Here is a 26,193-nt window from a genome sequence, read left to right on the forward strand (position 1 = left end):
TAGTGTCAATAAAACAATGGGAGCTGCCATGTTGTAACTTAGTGTGCAGCCAATGGCTGTGTGGAATAGAACAGTGTTCTGCACTTTCATTTCTGACAGGAAAACTGAAAAGCTCACAATTTCAGAATGGAATTACAGGAAAAGGGGACAAAATAAATAGTGAAAGTATATTGCAGTTTATATATATATATATATATATATATATATATATATATATATATATATATACACACACACACACACACACACATACATACGATTTATAATTTCAGATTATCATTTTTAAGTGTTTAATGTCCCTTTAATTAAATAAACAAAAATATTCACCCCTGTGTTGTCTAGGAGAACTGCAATTCATTGCTAAGCATTTTGTTGCAGTCTCCCCTCTATACATTTAAAAAATAAAATTAAAAAAAAAATATGGACAATCTGGTTGCTGTGTTTATTTCAGTAATAAAACACCCACATAAATATTCCATTCCCTAAAAATGCATAATTACAAAAAAAAAACAAAAAACAGACCAAGCCAGAAACGATTAATGTATCAGTGGTTTATAATTATGGCAGGATATTAACTAAAGTCTTCTGATGAAAGTTTTTGTTTCGTGACAAATACAATGCTGCTGTGCTGTAATAAATAACAGTCCCGTGCCCGACGGCAGAATATTTACACCTTCAATGTGCCCATTTAGAGTCCAAACTGGCCCACTACTGAATTTATAATTTATTTTTTTCTTTAGTTTTCTCATCATCAATAAGATCTTTGAAACCCAGTTTTTCCAGTGGTTCCTTGGCCATTAACTGCCTGGAAAGAAATAAAATTACACAAATGAACTAAAGTATACGCAAACACAATCAAACAGCAAACCACACTAATTTGGTTTCTCTTAAAAATACTCATATCAGAAGCAGCATTTTTTACTTTAAATTGCTGCTTTTTCAGTCCGCTTAAAAGAACAGTTTACTAGAAAAAGCTCATTTTTCTTTAAGGCAATTTTACAATAATAGTCATTTTCTATTGGTGAATAGGTTTATAAGAGCCATACAAATCATTAAACAATAACATTAAACAGAAAAAAAAAAACATGTTTATTTTATGTTGTTTAAAGTAAAATAAAATGCAATTCAGCTACTGTATAAAGGGTGCAACTAATCAGCGAAGAGATTATAGTAGAAATGGTTAAAAATACTGTGTGACAGTATATAGTATATAAAAACGGTAAATATATTTTGGTGCTGTGCACCGTACTGTATAAACAAAAGGGATACAAAAGGAACAAAAAAAATAAATAAAGGGGGCAATACTAGACAGCGAGCAAGGTAGAGGTAGGTTTCATAGTTCTTTTGAAATGCTACGAATATTAATATAAAAACTGCATTGTGAATGTGGCTAAATATCTGGAGCAGAATATTAGCTAGAGCACGTGAACCTATTATTGGATCTGGGAAGGTCTTAGGCTAATTGGCTGCCTCACCTGAGCTTGAGTACGCAGGGATACTTGCGCCCTCTTAATTCTCCTGACTGGATCACTTTTTATCAGACTGCTTATAATAACTTAGGCAACACAATACAATTAACTAATAGTTCTTTTCTATAAAAAAACTCCTCTGGACTATTGTTAAATATATATTCATATCTGAAAAATATAGAATTGTCTTGGAATATTCGCAAACATGTCAAAAAGGACCGTTTGCACTTAATGTGTTGAATTTTAAGTAGCCCCTTTCAAAATATAGTGTAAAGCTTGTGATCAGGGGGTATTTTGATCGCTGTAGGAGATGCTGTCCATGCATCGTATATGGGATTTTACCGCTATCGGCTTGGATCCAATCCAAACTTATTCCAATATAAGAAAATTTTGCTATCTCTTGGATTTTGATCACCAGGAACTTGAAAAACACGCACCAGGAGCCTTTTTACTCATATTTAACTGCTTTTCTGACACTGTGATCAAAAGAATTGCCTCTGAATGGGCTACAAAATGGATAACTTGGGGCATGGTTGTTAGCCAAATATGAGTTACCGACTTGAGTGATATGAAACAATTATGCACACAAGGTTATTGTACAGAGAAGCGTGACACAGTGTTCTATATTGTATTGCTTGTCTTATTCACTCTACATATTGCCAGATATCAAATATCAGTAAGTTGGATAATTACTGATTTTTTTACAGTTTTAACCCATGTGGCGATTTCTAGTTCCCCATAGGGATGCCCTGGGGGTCTCTCTTTTTTTATTTCTTTTTTCCATTTTTGGTATGCAAAGTGAGTAACTGAATGGCTTGGGGATTTAGGTACTTTTTTGGATTTGCTTTTGTAATAAAGTGACTTGATTACTTGTTCATATTTACTAGACTTTGGATCTTGTTTTAAAGTGCTGGGATTACATTTATTTAATATTAACTTTTGCAATATTCTTTCATTATTTATTTTGCTCACTTTTCAAGTAATTTAGCTCTAAAAATTGAGGATTTTCCAATTCTCAGAAGTTAAAATGCTCACACAGTTGACTCCTCAAGGCTATCCCTGCTACATATATTTCCCTAATTGGCTGTAGCTGATAACAACTACAAAAACAATGCACTTTATACTGGCATTATGGCCATGGTTAGTCTTGTTGTCTGCAGACTAAAGCCCAGATTGGCTCCTCCATATAAGGCAAATGGTGGGTGGGGTTTTGCTATTGATAATCAAATTTCTATAAAAGGGACGTTAACTTCTTTTAAAAATCATTAGACTTGGCTGATAGGTTATTATACAGCAGCACAACAGACATATCTTGTAATTACAAGGCGTTTACTGTCCCTTTAACACTTACCGGTCCATTCTGCACTCTAAGTATTCTTTTGACTCTTCCCTACATAAACTGCTTTGAAAATGGTTCTCTCTTAAGCAACTCATAAACTTCTCTTTGAATGATTTACATTCACCTGCAAAAAAAGATACAAAATTTAACTAAAAAAAATTAAAAAAGTTGTTTAAAATGCTAATCCTTGCAGAAAGCAGTAAACTAAAATGTTTTAGTTTGTGCCAAGTATAATATGGTATTTCAAAATGTACTATAGATTTTTTTTTATTTCTAGGAATGTTCAGAAGCGGAATATGTATATTTTGTGTTGGAGAGGGAAACAGCCTACTCATTCCTGCTTGAAAAATCCTGAGTGCCACAGATCCTAAATAACATAATTTATGCTTACCTGATAAATTCCTTTCTCCTGTAGTGTAGTCAGTCCACGGGTCATCCATTACTTATGGGATTATATCTCCTCCCTAACAGGAAGTGCAAGAGGATCACCCAAGCAGAGCTGCTATATAGCTCCTCCCCTCTACGTCATACCCAGTCATTCGACCGAAACCAAACGAGAAAGGAGAAACTATAGGGTGCAGTGGTGACTGGAGTTTAATTTAAAATTTAGACCTGCCGTAAAACAGGGCGAGCCGTGGACTGACTACACTACAGGAGAAAGGAATTTATCAGGTAAGCATAAATTATGTTTTCTCCTGTTAAGTGTAGTCAGTCCACGGGTCATCCATTACTTATGGGATACCAATACCAAAGCTAAAAGTACACGGATGACGGGAGGGACAGGCAGGACCTTTACACGGAAGGAACCACTGCCGGAAGAACCTTTCTCCCAAAAACAGCCTCCGAAGAAGCAAAAGTGTCAAATTTGTAAAATTTTGAAAAGGTGTGAAGTGAAGACCAAGTTGCAGCCTTGCAAATCTGTTCAACAGAGGCCTCATTTTTAAAGGCCCAAGTGGAAGCCACAGCTCTGGTAGAATGAGCTGTAATTCTTTCAGGAGGCTGCTGTCCAGCAGTCTCATAGGCTAAACGTATTATGCTACGAAGCCAGAAGGAGAGAGAGGTAGCCGAAGCCTTTTGACCTCTCCTCTGTCCAGAATAAACGACAAACAGGGAAGAGGTTTGTCGAAAATCTTTAGTTGCCTGTAAATAGAATTTCAGGGCACGGACGACGTCCAGATTGTGCAGAAGTCGTTCCTTCTTTGAGGAAGGATTAGGGCACAATGAAGGAACAACAATCTCTTGATTGATATTCTTGTTAGTGACTACCTTAGGTAAGAACCCAGGTTTAGTACGCAGAACTACCTTGTCTGAATGAAAAATCAGATAAGGAGAATCACAATGTAAGGCCGATAACTCAGAGACTCTTCGAGCCGAGGAAATAGCCATTAGAAACAGAACTTTCCAATATAACAGCTTGATATCAATGGAATGAAGGGGTTCAAATGGAACACCCTGTAAAACGTTAAGAACTAAGTTTAAACTCCATGGCGGAGCAACAGATTTAAACACAGGCTTAATCCTGGCCAAAGCCTGACAAAAAGCCTGAACGTCTGGAACTTCTGACAGACGCTTGTGTAAAAGAATGGACAGAGCTGAGATCTGTCCCTTTTTTTTTAATAATAATTTTTATTTGTATCCAACAAGAGTGTTTTAATACAATTTTACATAGCAGAAATTTATGTACATATTCACATTTAGCAATGATCAAATGATACTTTATTATAACAGTCCTTGTTTTCCTATGTACACCTAGTTATTGGATTTTTTTTTCTTTTTTTTCCCTTCTTTTCCCTTCCCCCTTTTTCCTTTCCCTTTCCCCCCCCATTGTCCCCCATCTTCTTCTTTCGTTAAGTTACTAAGTTCTCCCGCTAATAGTGGGAGAAGCCAAACAACCGGGGGAGTAATATGAATATGAAAAAAAAAAAAAAAAAAAAGAGAACGTACTTTAGATAGGCATTAAAGAGTTCCAGGTGTCTGCACTAATTTATTGCCATAAAGCCAAGTAGTACCAGTTCTGTGTTTCTAAATGGGTATATTATATATTCTATTTCAGATAATGAAAGGTTCCGGATGAAGATTGACCATTTTCCAAAAAATTTAATAACATCGTTTTCATCATTTAGATTAGTGTCAATCTGTTCCAGGATACATTGTTTTTTGAGATAGCTTTTGACCTCTTGGATACTGGGGGCTGTCCTACATTTCCATTTTTTGAAAATCAAATTTCGTGCCGCTAGTATGACTACATTGATAATTTTAGTATTTGCAGAGTGGCCTTCCGGTTCTTTTCGAAGAAATACAATATCAAATGGTAACAGAGTCAGAGGAGAGATCCCCATTGTCCCAAACCAAAATTGTAATTTCATCCAGAATTGATGGATAATTGGGCATTCCCAAATCATATGTATAAGATTGGCCGCAGGAAGCGAACATCTGGGGCAGGAGTTAAAGTCTAAACTTCTACATCTAGAACCCCTCTCAGGGGTGAAGAAGGTCCTAGATAAGAGTTTTATATGGGACTCTCTCCAGGAGGAAGAAAGAGTAGTTCGTGAAACCTCGTCAATTGAAAATTCAATTATTTTACTGTCCACCAAATTTTGTTGCAAGATTGCTCCCCATTTAATAGAGATGTTTTCCAAATTGAGATCTCCTTTTAGGGAGCTTAGGTCTAAATACATAGGGGAGATTGACATAAAGCCATTTTTAACTAATGTTAGCCACTTCTCTATGGGTCCCATAGTCCAATTCCAGCCGAGTTCCTCAACCAGGCCCATAGCAAAATGCCTTGCTTGTAGATAAGCAAAAAATTATTTATGGGAAAGACCGTACTCCTCTCTTAGTGAGCCAAAGGTCTTTATACATTTTCTCTCCCTGTCTAATAATTGAGAGATGTTGTTTAACCCCAAAGTTTTCCATTTTTGGAATAGGGATGATTGAATTCCTGGTTGAAAGAGAGGGTTACCAGTTAAGGGGATAAATTTGGGTATTTTATGTGTTATTTTAAGGAGTTTACAAATTTTCCACCAGGCCTGCAATGGAATAAACATGGTCTTCAGTTTTTTTAGCTCACTGGGGAGAGAGGCAACAGTACAATGGATAATTGCTAAAGGTGCAAGGGGATTTACTATGCTTCTTTCAAGCTCATTATTCGTAATGTAGTCCTTCTCAAATATCCAGTCCATAATTAAACGAGCCAGAAAGGCAAGATTGTATAATTTGATGTCTGGCAAAGCCAACCCAGCGTATTTTTTGGGAAGAGAGAGTTTAAGGAGAGAGATTCTAGGTTTCTTGTTTTGCCAGATAAATTTCCTCAGTACCATATTATGATGGAGAATGTCTTTTCCCTTAAAGGGACACTGTACCCAAAAAATTTCTTTCGTGATTCAGATAGAACATGCAATTTTAAGCAACTTTCATATTTACTCCTATTATCAAATGTTCTTTATTCTCTTGGTATCTTTATTTGAAATGCAAGAATGTAAGTTTAGATGCCGGCCCATTTTTGGTGAACAACCTAGGTTGTCCTTGCTGATTGGTGGATAAATTCATCCACCAATCAAAAACTGCTGTCCAGAGTGCTGAACCAAGAAAAAAGCTTAGATGCCTTCTTTTTCATATAAAGATAGCAAGAGAACGAAGAAAAATTGATAATAGGAGTAAATTAGAAAGTTGCTTAAAATTGCATGCTCTATCTGAATCACAAAAGAAAATTTTTGGGTACAGTGTCCCTTTAAGGATCACTGGGGTGTTTTGTAACACATATAGTAGTTTCGGAAGGCATACCATTTTATAAAGGGCAATTCGACCCGAAAGGGAAAGGGGGATACTTTGCCACTTTTTTAAGTCCTCCTTGATTTTATTCAAGACTGGAGGTATATTAAGTTTGTACCACTCCTTAGGATTGGAAGATATTATAATACCAAGATAAGTGAAGGAATCGGTCACAATTTTGAATGGGATATCTATGGGGGGATCCTTTGGTTGCTTGATCCAGATAAGCTCAGATTTCGATGTGTTTACTTTGTAGCCTGAGAAGGAACCAAATTGTTCAATAATTGTTATTAATTTCGGGATATTAACACGAGTATCGGAAATGTAAATTAAAATGTCGTCAGCATAAAGTGCGATTTTCAACTCCTTCTTAGCAATCTTGATACCATCAAGATATTGTCTGACATATATAGCTAAGGGTTCGATAGAGATATCGAAGAGGAGGGGGGAAAGGGGGCACCCCTGACGAGTTCCTCTCTTGAGATATATATCAGAAGAGAGTATGCCATTAACTATCATCCTAGTGGAAGCAGATTTATGAAGATTATCAACATAGTTAAGAAAGTTACCAGTTAGCCCGAATTGCTGAAGAGAGTAAGAAAGGTGGTCAAAGTGAACTGAGTCAAAGGCTTTTTCAGCATCAATTGAAATAATTGCCGCATCCAGGGTGTCCACTCTACCCCCCTCTCCTCTCCCCTCTCTGGAGAAGTAATCTATGGTCAAAAAGAGTTCCCTTATCTTTGCTGAAGAATTTCGATTAAGTAAAAATCCCGCTTGGTCCTTATGAATGACTTTAGGAAGAAGTAGCTGGAGCCTTGAAGCTAGAATTGAGGCCATTAATTTATAGTCCACATTGAGCAATGCAATGGGCCTGTAAGATTCCATTTTATCCGGCTCTTTTCTTGGTTTAAGAATTAGGGTGGTGTATGATGCTGAGAAAGTGGATGGAGGGGTAATACCCTTTATATATATATCATTATAGAGCGAAGAAAGATAGGGTGAAATTTCTACTGATAAAATCTTATAGAATTCGTTAGGAAGGCCATCAGGGCCTGAAGCTTTATTTAAGGCCAGATCTTGAATTGCTTTAGAGATCTCTATTTCAGATATGGGGCTATTAAGAGGTTCAATCAGGTCAGGGGATAACGTGCAAAAGACAATCTTTTCCCAGAATAATTTTTGCTCAGAAACATTTGAATGTTTCAAGGAATATAGGTCCTGATAATATTTTGTAAAGGCCTGGGTGATCTCTTCTGAAGCCGTTATGGTTTTCCCTTCTGACTGTAGAGAGTCTATTAGTGAGGGGGATTTGTTAGTTTTTACTAAACTTGCCAAAATTTTCCCATTTTTACTTCCATATCTGTATAATTTTGCTTGAAACTTCAAGTCTCTCTGGGTCGTTTTATATAGCAGAAAGGCGTCCCTTGTTTTTAATGCTTGAATATATTTTTGCCAACTTCTTGAAGATTTATCTAAGAGATATAAATTGTATGAGTTAGAAATAGATTTTAAGATTTCTTTTTCCCTATGTTTAAATTTCTTTGTCCTATTAATGGTATAGGCTAGGATCTCTCCCCTCAGTACTGCCTTGGCTGCTTCCCAAAAAATGAACGGGCGGTTAGCATAGTCCTGGTTAAAAGAGACAAATTCTTGAAATTTGGAAATGAGCCAGTTTTTAAATTTAAGATCGGATGCTAAATATGTTGGGAAATAGAACCTAGAGTATCTGGGGGTAACGTTATTGATGTTAAGCTCTAGAAAAATTGGGGCATGATCTGAAATGCAGATGGGAAGAATTCCAGTGGACAGTCTTGACGCACAAAGCCTTTCATCTAGAAGAATTACATCAATTCTTGATAAAGACTTATGTGCCTTGGAGATGCAAGAGAATTCCCTAGAATCCGGGTTCTGGATTCTCCAGATATCTCTAACTCCAAAGACCTGGTATAGTCTGAGATACATTTTTGTTTCTAGGTTGTCTCTTTTTGTTTTATGGGAGGCACTTTTGTGCCTTAGTCTATCTAGGGGACTTTGGGGTGCCATATTTAGGTCCCCGCCAAGAATTAGAAAACCCTCTCTATATGTAATTAGCTTGGCTTGGAGAGTGTCCCAAAAAGAAGAGCTAAAGATATTGGGGGCATATATGTTGCACAGTGTATATATTGTATTAGATATTTTAATTTTAACCAATATGAATCTCCCCTCCGAGTCCGCAAATATGTGGAGAATATGATATTTAAGCCTTTTCCCTAATAGGATTGCTACTCCACCTTTCCTCCGGATACTCGGGGAGGCCAGCACTTCATTGACCCAGGAGGTCTTAAGTTTAAGAACTTCTTCCATTTTTAAATGGGTCTCCTGCAGGAAGGCAATGTCGGAATTTATTTTTCTTAACTGTGAAATGATTGACTTACGTTTAATGGGTGATGTAATGCCCCCTATGTTCCAAGAGGTCACTTTAAAAGCAGACAACATTAATTTTTAATAAAAGAACCAGAGAAAGCAGATAAAAAATAAATAATAAAAAAAAAAAAAAAAAGTAATTAAAAAAAAAAAAATTTTATGGGGAAGAAAAGCTTATTCCTGGGACTTTTTAATTTCCCATCCCAGGTATTATCACAACGCTTGACAAAGCCTGATATATACATCTTAAATTGTTATCTGATAAATATTAGGAACATCCTAACTTGTGCTTTCAGAGTCCTAAGTTTTCTAGTGGGAAGGTCTCGGTACAAAATTTCTCAGCATTTTTAACTGAGTCAAAAAAGTAGGTTTGATCGTTTGCTGAGATCTTAAGTCTAGCTGGGTAGGTTATTGTAGCTTTAATATTATGATGTATTAGTCTTGTGCATATTGGGGCTAGTTCTCTTCTTTTAGCAGCAGTTTCTGCAGAGAAATCTTGGAAAATCATGATTTTTGCTTCTCCTAAGTATATAGGTTGATGTTTGCGATAGTAGTGTAAAAGTGTAATTTTGTCCTGAAAGTTTAAAGCTTTCGCTATAATAGGTCTAGGTTTAGTTCTTTTGTATTCTTTATCAGTGATATGTGGGCCTATTCGATGCGCTCTCTCTAATATGAATTGTGATTGGGAGTGTGGAATTTTTAGCAATTGGGGAATAGTAACTGTTAACAATTTGTACAAATCCTCATATTGTTTGTCTTCTGGGACTCCTATCACTCTGAAATTATTTCTCCGGGCCCGGTTTTCTAAATCCTCTAATTTGCTCTGAACTTTTAGTAGGGTGGTATTTAAGAGCTCCAGTTTGGAGTTCTGAGTCAATGTTAAGTCCTCCAAATCAGAGGTTCTCTGTTCCACCTCTGAGAGTCTGGCAGAGAATTGTTTAAATTCATTTGATAATAACGTGATGTCCTGTTTAATTTCTAGTTTGAGGGAGTCAAATTTTGGCGTTAGAGCATCAGATATGTTGGATACTAAAGCTTGAATGTCTAAGGTATCAGCTGTATGTAGAGAGCTAGGACTAGCAATGTGAATGTCTGCTGCAGTTTCCACAGTATTTTTATTTCTCTTTTCCCTTTGACGAGCTGCCATAGTTGCAGGTGAGTTTTTGGCTTGTGTTGATAAAAATTTGTCCATGTGACTAGTTAACATGTGAAGGGTGATCAGTGCTTAAAATAATATATAGGAGTGAGGGATAGTGATTGGGTAAGTGTGGGTTACAATTTTGGGTGTATTATAGTTATTATTATGTATAGGACAATGTGAAAAAAAAGGGAACACAGAGTGAGGTGGGGGAAGAAAAAAAAAAAAAAAAAAAAAAAACCCCAACACCAGAGTGATTTGTGTATATGGCAACTGTGGTAGTCGGCTGAGGATTGGAGAAAAAGTTTTGTAAAACTAAGAAAGTTTGAGGAATAACAGGGAATGAGTAAAACTATCTGTTTGTTAATACCAATATCTGTACTATTTTAGAGAAAAAACCAATTCAGCTTATTGGGTTTTATAATTCAGAAAAAAATTGCAGTATATAGCAATTAGAAATGAAGAAATTACCCAAAAATATTATGCATTGAGCACAACCTTTTACAATCGTTTATAAATCATGTATCAAGTTTTTCAATAGTAAGTTATTTTTTCTCTTTCGGAAGCGTTAAAGTAACCTTAGCAATTAGTGATTATTTTAACCGGATTCAACCTACAGAATCTACTGTTGTCCCTCCCTTCTTATCCCTGGTCTTAGAATCCCTTTCCCTTATTCTATTTTTTGCAAGGTCATTACAGTAGAAAAAAACAAGCAGGGAATATTTTACACAACAAGCGATAACTTGATATTAAGCAGTTCCAGGAGTAACCTTTATCGTTGTTGAAAATGAATGATCAGTGAGTCAGGGAGGTCTTTAGCCTAACCAAGCAATTTAAACTAGCCTGCGGAATTTCCCCCTGCTCACACTCAAGCAATAGCGAGTCCTGGGTCGTGCCACCTGTTATGGGTGGTGTATGGTGAGTAAAGATCTTCAGGTAGGATATTTTTAAGGTCCCCAAGGAGAAATGCCAGTAAAGAGGGGAGACAACCCCAGTGATATGAGAAAAGTCTGTTTGATTGCCAAAGTTAGCGGCTGTCTAATTGCTTTGTAAGCAAGTCCATTTATCTTTTGTTTTAATCCACCTCCAGAAATTAGTAAGAGGGGGGAAGCTGTACAACAATATGGGCATCTGTCAGTTCATAAGACGGGGCTAGTTGTAGAGTGATTCAGCCCACATTGAGGAAAAGGATAATGTCTATGCTCGCATTGAAAAGAGGGCTTAACTGGGCTTACCTTGGTTCCCACGAAGATGGTTTATATGTGCCCCCTCTCGCAACATCGGTGGGGGGGGGGGGGAAGCAGGAACAAAGTTAGAAATTTCAATGACTGACCTCAAGAAGAAGAAACCAGGTCCTCCAGCATATGAGGCGTCCCACGGAGCGGGCGAAAAGAAGCGAGTCAGGCGTGCAGCACGTCTGGGCCTCTGTGTGTGAGCAACAATCCTGATGCCTCCCCCTCACGCAGCATCGGTGGGGGGGGAGGAGCGCAGCCCGGCTCGACAGACAGGTGAAGGAAGGTCCACCACAGAGAGAGACCCGAAATGTCCTGCCAGTGTCCTGGGTGAGTAACTTCCACCAGGTAAGAGCTGTCACCTGGAGTATCCGTACGCCTTTTCCAGCCGCCAGCACCTCCGATAACTCTGTAGAGCAAATGAAGCAGAACTGAGCCACTACGCTATGTGCGTGCGGCAAGGTATATCGGAGTTAACTGATACCAAGGTAAGCCCAGGTAGAGGTTAGCCTCGTCTGTGAGAAATAATTACATCCCCTTAGCAAAAGATTTCCATGGAGAAGGAAGAAGAGAGATTGTTATTCGACAAGTTGTTTTTACTCCGGTCTCTGAGTATAACGAGTCAGGATGTCAGCGTTAACAACTTCAGATAGAGCAAGTGCCGAGGCAAGCAGTTTATTCAGGCATTAATGATAAGTAGTACTAGTGCGATGGCATTGCACTTAATGGAGCTCCGGTAGCGTTAGAAAGCAGGCTAAACAAGCCGCCCCAGGTCTAGGGTTTTCGGCGCGGATAACTGCCGCCAATGACTTGAAGGGGAATGAAGAGCAGGTGTTCACCTGGCCTTGCACACTAGCTCCTCCCCCGGAACTCCGATCGAGATCTGTCCCTTTAACGAACTAGCAGATAAAACCTTTTCTAAGCCTTCTTGTAGAAAAGACAATATCCTAGGAATCCTAACCTTACTCCATGAGTAACTCTTGGATTCGCACCAATGTAAGTATTTACGCCATATTTTATGGTAAATTCTCCTGGTAACAGGTTTCCTAGCCTGTATAAAGGTATCAATCACTGACTCCGAGAATCCACGCTTTGATAGAATCAAGCGTTCAATCTCCATGCAGTCAGCCTCAGAGAAATTAGATTTGGATGTTTGAAAGGACCCTGAACCAGAAGGTCCTGTCTCAGAGGCAGAGACCATGGTGGACAGGACGACATGTCCACTAGATCTGCATACCAGGTCCTGCGTGGCCACGCAGGCGCTATTAGAATCACCGATGCTCTCTCCTGTTTGATCCTGGCAATCAGTCGAGGAAGTATCGGGAAGGGTGGAAACACATAAGCCATGTTGAAGACCCAAGGTGCTGTCAGAGCATCTATCAGAACCGCTCCCAGGTCCCTGGACCTTGATCCGTAACAAGGAAGCTTGGCGTTCTGGCGAGACGCCATGAGATCCAGATCTGGTTTGCCCCAACGCCGAAGCAGTTGTGCGAATACCTCCGGGTGAAGTTCCCACTCCCCCGGATGAAAAGTCTGGCGACTTAGGAAATCCGCCTCCCAGTTCTCCACGCCTGGGATGTGGATCGCTGACAGGTGGCAAGAGTGAGACTCTGCCCAGCGAATTATCTTTGAGACTTCCATCATCGCTAGGGAACTCCTTGTCCCTCCCTGGTGATTGATGTAAGCCACAGTCGTGATGTTGTCCGACTGAAACCTGATGAACCTCAGAGTTGCTAGCTGAGGCCAAGCCAGAAGAGCATTGAGAACTGCTCTTAATTCCAGAATGTTTATTGGAAGGAGACTCTCCTCCTGAGTCCATGATCCCTGAGCCTTCAGGGAATTCCAGACAGCGCCCCAACCTAGTAGGCTGGCGTCTGTTGTTACAATCGTCCAGTCTGGCCTGCTGAAGGGCATTCCCCTGGACAGATGTGGCCGAGAAAGCCACCATAGAAGAGAATCTCTGGTCTCTTGATCTAGATTCAGCATAGGGGACAAATCTGAGTAATCCCCATTCCACTGACTTAGCATGCACAATTGTAGTGGTCTGAGATGCAGGCGTGCAAAAGGTACTATGTCCATTGCCGCTACCATTAAGCCGATTACCTCCATGCATTGAGCCACTGACGGGTGTTGAATGGAATGAAGGACACGGCAAGCATTTAGAAGTTTTGTTAACCTGTCTTCTGTCAGGTAAATTTTCATTTCTACAGAATCTATAAGAGTCCCCAAGAAGGGAACTCTTGTGAGTGGCAATAGAGAACTCTTTTCTACATTCACCTTCCACCCATGCGACCTTAGAAATGCCAGAACCAACTCTGTATGAGACTTGGCAGTCTGGAAACTTGACGCTTGTATCAGAATGTCGTCTAGGTACGGAGCTACCGAAATTTCTCGCGGTCTTAGTACCGCCAGAAGAGAGCCCAGGACCTTTGTAAAGATTCTTGGAGCTGTAGCTAACCCGAAGGGAAGAGCTACAAATTGGTAATGCCTGTTTAGGAAGGCAAACCTTAGGTACCGATAATGATCCTTGTGAATCGGTATGTGAAGGTAGGCATCCTTTAAATCCACTGTGGTCATGTATCGACCCCTTTGGATCATAGGTAAGATTGTCCGAATAGTTTCCATTTTGAACGATGGAACTCTTAGGAATTTGTTTAGGATCTTTAAATCCAAGATTGGCCTGAAAGTTCCCTCTTTTTTGGGAACCACAAACAGATTTGAGTAAAATCCTTGTCCGTGTTCCGACCGCGGAACTGGATGGATCACTCCCATTAATAAAAGGTCTTGTACACAGCGTAGAAACGCTTCTCTCTTTAACTGGTTTGCTGACAGCCTTGAAAGATGAAATCTCCCTTTTGGAGGAGAAGCTTTGAAGTCCAGAAGATATCCCTGAGATATGATCTCTAACGCCCAGGGATCCTGGACATCTCTTGCCCAAGCCTGGGCGAAGAGAGAAAGTCTGCCCCCCACTAGATCCGTTTCCGGATCGGGGGCCCTCACTTCATGCTGTCTTAGGGGCAGCAGCAGGTTTTCTGGCCTGCTTGCCCTTGTTCCAGGACTGGTTAGGTTTCCAGCCCTGTCTGTAGCGAGCAACAGTTCCTTCCTGCTTTGGAGCTGAGGAAGTTGATGCTGCTCCTGCCTTGAAGTTACGAAAGGCACGAAAATTAGACTGTCTAGCCCTTGGTTTGGCCCTGTCTTGAGGCAGGGCATGACCCTTACCTCCAGTAATGTCAGCGATAATTTCTTTCAAACCGGGCCCGAATAATGTCTGCCCTTTGAAAGGTATGTTAAGCAATTTAGATTTAGAAGTCACATCGGCTGACCAAGATTTAAGCCACAGCGCTCTGCGCGCTTGAATGGCGAATCCTGAATTCTTAGCCGTAAGTTTAATTAAGTGTACTACGGCATCGGAAATAAATGAATTAGCTAGCTTAAGGACTCTAAGCTTGTCTGTAATCTCATCCAATGTAACTGAGTTAATGGTCTCTTCCAGAGACTCAAACCAGAATGCCGCCGCAGCTGTGACAGGCGCAATGCATGCAAGGGGTTGTAATATAAAACCTTGTTGAACAAACATTTTCTTAAGGTAACCCTCTAACTTTTTATCCATTGGATCTGAAAAAGCACAGCTATCCTCCACCGGGATAGTGGTGCGTTTAGCCAGAGTAGAAACTGCTCCCTCCACCTTAGGGATCGTCTGCCATAAATCCCGTGTGGTGGCGTCTATTGGAAACATTTTTCTAAATATAGGAGGGGGAGAAAAGGGCACACCAGGTCTATCCCACTCCTTGTTAATAATTTCTGTAAGCCTTTTAGGAATAGGAAAAAAGTCAGTACACGTCGGTACCGCAAAATATTTATCCAGCCTACACATTTTCTCTGGAATTGCAACCGTGTTACAATCATTCAGAGCCGCTAATACCTCCCCTAGCAATACACGGAGGTTCTCAAGCTTAAATTTAAAATTTGAAATGTCTGAGTCCAGTTTACTTGGATCAGATCCGTCACCCACAGAATGAAGCTCTCCGTCCTCATGTTCTGCAAATTGTGACGCAGTATCAGACATGGCTCTAATATTATCAGCGCACTCTGTTCTCACCCCAGAGTGGTCGCGTTTACCCCTAATTTCTGGCAATTTAGATAATACTTCAGTCATAACATTAGCCATGTCTTGCAAAGTGATTTGTATGGGCCGCTCTGATGTACTTGGCGCCACAATATCACGCACCTCCTGAGCAGGAGACGAAGGTACTGACACGTGAGGAGAGTTAGTCGGCATAACTTCCCCCTCGTTGTCTGGTGAAATTTTCTTTACATGTACACTTTTATTTAAAGTAGCATCAATGCAATTAGTACACAAATTTCTATTGGGCTCCACATTGGCCTTTAAACATATTGCACAAAGAGTTTCCTCTGTGTCAGACATGTTTAACAGACTAGCAATGAAACTAGCAAGCTTGGAAAATACTTTTGAAATAAATTTACAAGCAATATAAAAAACGTTACTGTGCCTTTAAGAAGCACCAATAAACTGTCACAGTTGAAAATACAATGAACCAAATTTGTTATAGCAACCAAATTTTCACAGTAAATGCAATAAGTTAGCAAAGGATTGCACCCACCAGCAAATGGATGATTAACCCCTTAATACCCAAAAAAACGGATAACAGAATATAAACATTTTATCACAGTCAAAAGCACAGTCTCACAGGTCTGCTGTGAGTGATTACCTCCCTCAAAACTAGTTTTAGAGACCCCTGGGCTCTGTAGAGACGTCCTGGATCATGGAGGAAGGAATAGGAAGACTGTGACTGAATTCTTACTGCGCAAGAAAGCGCCAAAATAGGCCCCTCCCACTCATATTATAACAGTGGGGAAGCTCAGTAAACTGAATTTATTCATAAATAAACGACAGCCATGTGGAAAAATAATGCCCAAAATTTTTTATCACCAAGTACCTCAGAAAAAAACGATTAACATGCCAGTAAAACGTTTTAAAATAAAATTATGAAATTATACTAATAAGCCTGCTGCTAGTCGCTTTCACTGCAGTGGGGGCTCAAATATAAGTTAAATGTATACAGTATTTTCTTAGTGAAGTTCCATTCCCCAGAAATACTTCAGTGTAACATACATACATATCAGCCTGATACCAGTCGCTACTACTGCATTTAAGGCTGCACTTACATTATATGGGTATTAGCAGTATTTTCTCAGTCAATTCCATTCCTTAGAAAATAATATACTGCAACATACCTCCTTGCAGGTGAACCCTGCCCGCTGTCCCCTGTTCTGAAGTTACCTCACTCCTCAGAATGGCCGAGAACAGCAAATGGATCTTAGTTACGACCGCTAAGATCATACACAAACTCAGGTAGATTCTTCTTCTAATGCTGCCTGAGAAAAAACAACACACTCCGGTGCTGTTTAAAATAACAAACTTTTGATTGAAGATATAAAAACTAATTTTAATAACCACAGTCCTCTCACACGTCCTATCTATTAGTTAGGTGCAAGAGAATGACTGGGTATGACGTAGAGGGGAGGAGCTATATAGCAGCTCTGCTTGGGTGATCCTCTTGCACTTCCTGTTAGGGAGGAGATATAATCCCATAAGTAATGGATGACCCGTGGACTGACTACACTTAACAGGAGAAATATACTGCTGGCATGGTATTTTGTCACACACACATGCATGTATATATATATATACACACACACAGTTCTGTACACACATATATATATATATATACACACACACACAGTACAGTACTGTGTGTATATATATATATATATATATATATATACACACACACACACACACACACACACACACATATATATATACAAACAGAAGCAATCTGAAGTCTGTATACATCAGTATATATCTAAAACTTTGGGTCTTGGTTAGGAGTCTTGAGATCAGCACAATGTTATTTAAAAATAAGCAAAACTAGACATTTTTTACAAAAACACCCCAGGTGGGCTATATAAATGGATTATCTACAAAACATGTATGCGAAGAAAAATCTAGTGTACAATATCCCTTTAATATATCCTAGGTATAGAGCACTAGTCACATGCAGTCAAAAGTATTTTAGTGTAATGGAATTTTTCTAAATTTTGTATTTAAGTGTTAAAGGGTTAACATGCTAATTATGTTTTAACTAATCAATGTTAAGGTATTTTAAAATGAGCATTGTATCAGGTGACCAGGAAGTTATCATTACGTCTTGGGCTGAAACGCGTAAGCTTTGGTGTTACAGCAAATGTGCTCTCTTTGATGTGTACATACCTTTTTATGTGAAGTAATAAAAGTTAAGTTTTATTTTATTAACTTTGCCGTCTCACAAACTGTTTTATTAGAGATGGTTTTAGAGGATGCCAATGAACATAGTTTTTTGTAGAGTATAATATTTTCTTTATACGCTTATTTTTTTTTGTGGTAAACTTTACAATGTCTTAATATATAGCTAGTTGAAAGGGTCATCCACTGAAAGCTCTTTTTATGGAAATATAGAAGAACAAAATAGAATATATCCCTAACTAGTAGAGATATAAGCGTTGATTCTAGGAACGCAAAATACAAACGGTTAATAAAATAAAAATTACACTATTAGAATATAAAATAGCTTTACCTATATACACAAAACACACCGCAATAATCTCCTGCATGAATGCGAGTGAAGGGTTATACAAATATTTAAAAACAATGATAGCAACAATAGTACCCTGATACAGTTATAAAATAGTTACTAGTGATTTGAGGTCTATAGCAGGACATATACCAGCTGCTAGATGCTTGTAAACCAATAAGGCAGAGTATTCTTTTCATAGATACTCTTAACAAAAAAAAATAACATACAAGAGAAAAACTAGCGCTTGGTATATGTACTACACAAGCACTCACAATTTCAGTATGTATGACCAATAATCATTTAACACATGAGTTGAAACCAGTGCAATAACACACAAGTGATGTGCTTGTCGCACAAAATCAGATATAAAAAGCTCTTTGTGAAGTCTGTGCGTGATATGAAAGATGTGATGCGAAGTCCCCTTTAGGAGAGCTACTTATAATTAGAAACCTCAATACTATGAGGCAAGTGTCGCGCAGAGATCAATCGTGTCCCTCCAGATGTATCGCTGAAACTATCTGCATAATCCATTAATACAGCAGAATATCCCAAACATAGCAATATCCATAAAAATTTAACTTTAATTTCATATTCCTTAAAAACAGCATGTCACTTATTTAGAACATTATTGTACATGATCTACTCTGCAGTATAGCACACTTATCCAAACATATGAATCTCTTAAAGGCATACTAGCAATGTAGACATCATGTGATTCCAATATAACTAAACAATCACATATAAGATATATTGAGGTTCAGACCTAGAGGAACTCTAGTTCACAACTTAAATATCCAATACATTTCACGTTTCTGCAAAATCTTATCTTTATCTGCTCCCCTTTTGGGATTATTGACTTGCTCAATGGCCATCCACCTAAAACTCTTTTCTCATGATGTCTAACAATATGTTGTACGAGTGGAGTGGTGGATTTCCCCCAATTGATAGTAGGTAGATGTTCTCTATTACAAGACCTCACTTCTCGTGTAGTGAGCCTCCAGATGGAACTATCTGCATAATCCATTAATAGAGCAGAAAGAATGTCCAAAACATAGCAATATCCATAAAAAATTTACAACTTTATTTCATATTCCTTAAAAACAGCTTAGCAGTGTGATCATAGACAAAAGCAGGATAGCACTTAGACTACTAACGCATTTCAGCTCCATGAGCAGTATTCATAGACCTGAAACTTCTCTCCTCCCTCTAGTCTTAAATATCCTGTGTGTGTTTAAAATAATTACGTGCAGCTGATTAATTACTCAGCTCATTACTCTGATTTTCTTAACATATCACAATACAGAGTTAGTATATTTGATTAATTTGTTAAAACGTTAAATGTAGATATAACATGTATAGAAAAACAGAATCAGTGAACAAATGAATCATATATACTAACTCTGTATTGTGATATGTTAAGAAAATCAGAGTAATGAGCTGAGTAATTAATTAGGTGCACATAATTATTTTAAACACACACAGGATATTTAAGACTAGAGGGAGGAGAGAAGTTTCAGGTCTATGAATACTGCTCATGGAGCTGAAATGCGTTAGTAGTCTAAGTGCTATCCTGCTTTTTTCTATGATCACACTGCTATGCTGTTTTTAAGGAATATGAAATAAAGTTGTTAATTTTTTATGGAAATCGCTACCTTTGGGACATTATATCTGCTATATCAATGGATTCTACTGGTCACTAGACTCCCCCCGTAAGCGGTTTCCTCTACCTTTGCTGTTTCCATACCGCTAATACCAAGAGTCATCTGGAGACAAATTGGATATATCCGATTCCAAATAGGAGGCGTCTAGGCTGACGTCATCACCTGGGGCTGAAGGCTGGGAGTACGATGTTAGTGACTGGCGCAAAGAAGACCACGCTGAGGGAAACGACCGGTTTGCAGGGCGAGTCCCCCGCTAGATGTGGGGTTGCACCTCACTTGTTCCCCTTATTTTTGCACATTGATCTCACAGAGACTTAGTGAATTGCTGGTAATCTTAGATGCCCCTGCCGACTCGCCACTTTAAGTGCCCCATTCTACCTTCCACCTCCTTATTTCTCTTTCCCCTGACAAACGTGTTGTTCCTCATCCTACGGGTTTGTTTTTTGTGAAACTATCTGCATAACCCTCATGTTGGATTTCTCCTTTGTTCACCCGTGTGATAGATGACCATACGATGTACAGACAGGAAAGAGTATACAACATGCAGTAATAACGCAACACAGTTTATTAAAAGTAGGTATACAAATAAAAATAAAAAAAGAGTAAAATTCACACACATTTGTTACCCCAATGATATGAGGCAACAGATAAGCTTTGCAAGTTAAAATGAATATACGTTTAAGTTAAACAGCACTTGCTTACACTGTCTGTTTTTTCAGTGGGCGTTTCAACGGAAGAGTTGCATTCAGCAATGGTGTGTACACTACTTATAAGTCGTCTCTTAAAACCTTATGCGTTTCGAAGGACTATAATAATATGCATTCTTCATCAGAGGTAGTATTATGCAGATAGTTCCAGCGATACATCTTGAGGGACAGGACTGATCTCTACGCAACACTTAACTCATAGGATTGAGGTTTCTAATTGTAAGATCTCCTAAAGGGGACTTCGCATCACATCTTTCAACTATCACACACAGACTTCACAAAGAACATTTTATATCTGATTTTGTGTGATGAGCACATCACTTGTGTGCTATCGCACTGGTTTCATCTCATGTGTTAAATGATTATTGGTCATACATACTGAAATTGTGAGTGCCTGTGTAGTACATATATCAAGCACTGGGCTTGCAGCCAGTTTTTCTTGTGTATATATATATATATATATATATATATATATATATATATATATATATATATATATATATATATATATTTTCCCATAGGTATTTCTGTTTAAACTGTGTGATAACAAAAATGCTAAAAATTCTCCAGAACTTTGTCCAGGTTTTTCTCTGCAATTCCCAGTAAAGAAGGGGTTAATAGGAACAACAAAAATAGTTGAAAGTGATATAAAAATCAGATTTGTAATGCCCTGTATTTCTTACAAATGTGCCAAGTAGGGATGCACCAAAATGAATTCTGGACCGAAGCCGAAAATTCAGGATGCACTTGGCCGAAAACTGAAACGAAACCGAAAATTCCTTTTTTTAACTACAATGTATGTGTGCGTAGTGAATGCAATGTGTGTGTGAGAATTTGTGTGATAGGGGCTGTGGGGAGTGAGATGTTTTGTGGGTTTTAGTGCAGATCAGTGATCACCACAAAGATATGACAAACTATTTTAAACTTGTACAAAGAAAGTACAGTGCCCCTTAACGACCGAGGAAGTGCCAGGCACATCCTACAAAAAACGTCTGTTAACGACCAAGTGCCTGGCACGTCCTCAGGGGTTTTAAACGCTGTAAGCTATTGAGATCACTTCCAGACGCTTTCAGGGTATTACAGCGATGCCTTGATATTGAGCCATCCTGCAATCAGGGCCGGACTGGGAAATCAGACCGGCCCTGGAAATTTGTATAGATCGCCCTGCCCCCTCCAGCACAGCCACGCCCCCTGTTCTGGCCCTGTTCCCATTGTATAAAAAACAGCTATACATAAAATACAAAATACCCATGCATAAGCTACAAAACGTAAATGTCCAGTGCTTATGCTTAGAATAGCAGCAGTAGATTATAACATAACACCTTCCATCTCACATGGGCTAGGGTTATAGATCAAGTTACAACCAACCTTATATTTGAAAAGTAATTCCCTGTTGTGTATAGTGCACAATGCCAATATATACATAAACAGAGCTGGAAATTTCCACTAGTCCCAGATAAATACAAAAATGCACTGAACAAATAAAATAATCTGACTTTTTTCCCTCTCTTTAATATTGAAAGGACCAAGTTACTTTTTTCCTCTGAGCTGGTAACCAGTAACTTGTGTATATGTGTGTGTGTGTGTATATGTATGTCTACGTATGTATGTGTATATATGTATGTGTCTGTGTATATGTATGTGTGTTTATTTGTATGTCTATGTATGTGTGTGTATGTATATATGTATGTATGTCTGTATATGTGTGTGTATGTGGGGGTAATAAAGTAACTGACTCATGCACAATTTAAAGTGGCAACATGTGCTTAAGTGAGCTGCACATTGGCACAAAAACAGTGATTTAAGTAGGTGCTAACATATGGATAATAAAGATAAAATTTCAGGGGGAACATTTGCCCCGCACTTGCTCCACCTCTGGATCCCCATGAATATAATAAACGTGCTGATTAGAAGCCATGTTAGCCATGCAAATCTGTGGTATTTGTTGCCATTCCTTCAATTCTATTTGCATAATCAGTGTTTATTTCTTGTGTTTGTAATCTAACAAAAAATAGTGCGTTTACCATTATTTTATGTGTGAACCAGTGAAGACTGTTAAAGGGAAGTTAAAGTGAGGTTACAGAACAGCGAATGGCTTAAATTAGGCATATTTTGAATGAAACATACTTTTTGTATCCTACATATTGGCATTGCCCCTATCCATGCCACTTCCCCCCAGAAATAGGCTGTGGAAGAGACACTATAACTTAAAAAATACTTAACTTATAAAAAAAATCCTGGAAATAAAATCACTCACTGCCGGCAGCCCAGAGCCCACACTCCTCATCCAGAATTGATAGCGGGCGCGGCCATGCAAGGTTCAGATGCGGCGTCGGCTCCCTATGTGCTGTAACTGCAGTCAGTGCAGTGTCGTCCCTCGTCACATGGCCTCAAGCTCGGCTCCCGGCTCCACTCCGCTCCCTCACGGTCCCACCTGCTCTCAAACTGTTAACAGTGTGCTGAATGAGCAGCCCTCTGTGTATTCTGCTGCAGCTCAAAACGCAGGTCGTTGGTCACTGCGCTCCGCCGCTCCCTCACACTGTGCTGCGGCGCTGCCTGTGCATGCTGTGCTCACTGCTTGCTATGTGCATCTGCCGGCCCACCGGGATTTTTCCCGGTATCCCGGCGGCCCAATCCGGCCCTGCCTGCAATACCCTCTGGTAAGCAACTGATGCATCGGCCAGCGATTGTGCCGATCGAGGGATAGGAGGGAGGCTGGTGGTCGGCCCATCGCTGGAGTTGGTCTGGTGAGTGCTGATGAGAGCTCCGGGAGCGGGCGTCCCCTCTACACTATGGAAAATGTTCAGTGAAAGGGAAGGAGGGAGATAAGTGTTAGGAAAGGGATCTGGGAGGGAGACAGCTACACTACAGAAAAAAATAGTTTTTTTTTTTTTTTTTGTTTAAAAAAAAAAAAAAAAAAAAAAAGCCTATATTTTAGCAAACTGGGTACTGTGGGCTAAGGGGGAAACCTACACTGCAGAATGAATATATATATATATATATATATATATATATATATATATATATATATATATATATATATATATATATATATATACACACACACACACACAGGTAGCCCTCAGTTTACGCCGGGGTTAGGTTCCAGAGGGAATGGTTGTAAATCAAAACCGTTGTAAATTGAAACCCAGTTTATAATGCAAGTCAATGGGAAGTGAGGGAGTTGGGTTCCAGGCCCCTCTCAAAATTGTCATAAGTAACACCAAATACATTATTTTTAAAGCTTTAAAATGAAGACTTTAAATTCTAAACTGCATTATAAACCTAATTAAATAATCACACAACACAGAATATATAATTAAACTAAGTTAAATGAACAAAAACATTTGCTAAACAGCACTATAAACCTAATAAAATAATCACACAACACAGACTTCACTTGCATTTTTCTGCAAACATTTTTTTCTATGCATTCCAATTTGGACTGATTTATAGACAGGAAGATCTTGTTCTTTTGAAATCTGCTTGATAGCTCAGGTCTGGTTAAACTGATTAATTTCAGCTTGCTTGGCTTTGCTTCAACACAAGCGGACAGCTCCACCTACTGGCTATTTTAATAAATGTACTGCTTCTCAATGCTTTTCAATTGCAGTCACATGACTGGGAAAAAAAGGTTGTTATTCTGAAACGGTTTGGCAGACTTTCAGTTGAAGAAATAATACTTTGCACAAACTACATCTTCAATGTTTGAAACAGTGAAATAATTTATGTTATAAAATGTATTTCTGGATAACAGATTTTACTTCAGAAATATGGAGGGGGCTGCATAGAGTGCTGTCCTGGGTAACAGAGGGCAATACATTGGTATAAAAAAACGATATAAACACTACCGAATACCACCTACACAATAGTCACTAGTCTAGTCTATATTAGGCTATTTATAAAACAATATTATTACAGTTCTCATTAACCTTTTAAAGCCGTTATGACGTTCTATTCCGTCATAATTAGACTGGGCTTTAAAGCCGTTATGACGGAATAGAACGTCATAACTAACGGCTGTCCTGAAGCCTTCTGTGCAGTCAGGACTTGATCGCGGTCTTGGGGGCGTTCCTAGGGTTGTAGGGATGCCCCCCAGACGCGATCCAATAATTGAAATCTCGCGATCGTGTCAATTTGTCTACATCGGAACAGTTGTTCCGATGTAGGCACTTTAGCCAGGACTTGAAAGGGTTAAACTAAAAGCACAGAAAATAATAACTTCAGTAAATATATTTTTCATCATGTTTTTTGTTGTCTGCTATAAAGTTTAGTTTATACTGAAAACAAATGTGACACTTATACTGGATCAGGCAGGAAATACAACAGTGTATGAACATGTCATCTTTAAGCAAGCGTTGGTAAACATTTTTTTCCAGGCCGTTTCAGTAAGCTTCTATCTGCAGTAGTGCACTGGATTCCTGTCTGTATGAAGAACACAGGATTGTCCTGTACTAATGAGTCTCCAGAAGCCTGAGAAAGTGCCCAAGAGTAGCTGTGCGCATATGGATGAACAGGACTCCACGTGATTCACCCCAGGTACCTTACCAAAGTGATCCAGAGGAAATGAGCCTTTATCTGGAGGTCGAGGTTTAAATGTTTTGCTCCCGAAATTCATAGCAGTCGACATCTTTACACGAAATTGCCTCTGTGACCTTATAAAAAATAAACGCAGCAGCTAGTTCCTATTCCTGAATAGGACCTCTCAACTTCACATCAGTCACCTGACTGCTGTGATCACATGATACAAAGAGTTTCAGGAAGCAGAAGAAATGGAGACTCAAATCAACAGGAATGTGATGTGTTTAACTGTTGCAGCTCTGTGCTGAGACTTTGGTGGTGATTTGTTGTCTGGATTCATGTTAGAAAAGATGCATGTGGGGTGGGGGTGACAAGATCATAGTTTTCGCGACCTACAGTGAAATAACATGATGAGATACTGATTCGATTTGTAACAGACAGCTGGGAACCTTATTTGTACATGCATTAAAAAGGGTGTGAGAGATAGCTGATGCCCAATGATTTTTTTTTAATTCCTCGATTCTTTTTATTACATATTTTTAGGAGAATATGTTGTCTGGGATTGCACATGAAAACTGGAATGAAAAATCATAAATATACTTACTATTGTGATATTTATACAAATAATTGTAATGTATATGTATGTGGACTGGAGTCAAGCTATCAGACAGTTTAAAAATCCAAGTCAAGCTATCAGACACTGTTTTGGAGCTACCAGACAGGTTTAAAACAGTAGTCAAGCTATCAGACACTTATTTGTTAGTTAGGCTTACCATAATTTTTAGAGGTGAAACTGGGACCACCTGGTGCGGTGCCAGTGGGGGTGTGGTCAGGAGCGTGGTCAAGGGGGCGTGGCAATTACCGGTCCTTTTAAAGTAGTAGCTTTTATGTGTGTAATGTTTCGTGGATACTCTACCCTTCCTCAGTCAAACAAGTGAATCACACAGTTTAAATAGACCATAACACCACCCCCTAGTGAAAAAGGCACCATTACGTTGTCATGGCAAATAAATCACTAATCTAAATCTCAGATTCTAAATAATGCCAAACATAAAGCATAATTATCACTTTCATAATTATCAATTTCACAAATTAATATCTGCAGTGTAATATGTGTTTTATGTGTCTAATTAAGGAACAGAGCCAAATACTGATAAGGCATAAATACAACAATGAATGAAAGTAAAAAAGAAACACGTACCCGCTAAAGCTGTTTAAGAAGCTACTCTATACCATAATGCAGGAAGATTGCAGCCAAAATTCTATCCTGCATGAAGTAAAGCAAGATCCAGGCCAAAAATCCTGCCTGTCTGT

At 38.9% G+C, this 26,193-nt stretch overlaps 1 protein-coding gene across 1 annotated transcript; it reads right to left on the reverse strand.

Moving 5' to 3' along the window:
* Positions 1 to 536: 536 nt before the first annotated feature.
* LOC128646086 (cytochrome c oxidase assembly protein COX19) lies at positions 537 to 25,062 on the reverse strand. The gene is made up of 3 exons (XM_053699528.1): positions 24,907 to 25,062; positions 2,821 to 2,932; positions 537 to 805 (listed from the first exon to the last, which is right to left on the reverse strand). The coding sequence occupies exons 1-3, from the start codon at positions 24,986 to 24,988 to the stop codon at positions 718 to 720; spliced, it is 282 nt and encodes a 93-aa protein (XP_053555503.1). The 5' UTR covers positions 24,989 to 25,062; the 3' UTR covers positions 537 to 717.
* Between the last annotated feature and the right edge of the window lie 1,131 nt (positions 25,063 to 26,193).

Source organism: Bombina bombina, chromosome 1, assembly GCF_027579735.1.
Source record: "Bombina bombina isolate aBomBom1 chromosome 1, aBomBom1.pri, whole genome shotgun sequence".
Classification (NCBI taxonomy): Eukaryota; Metazoa; Chordata; class Amphibia; order Anura; family Bombinatoridae; genus Bombina; species Bombina bombina.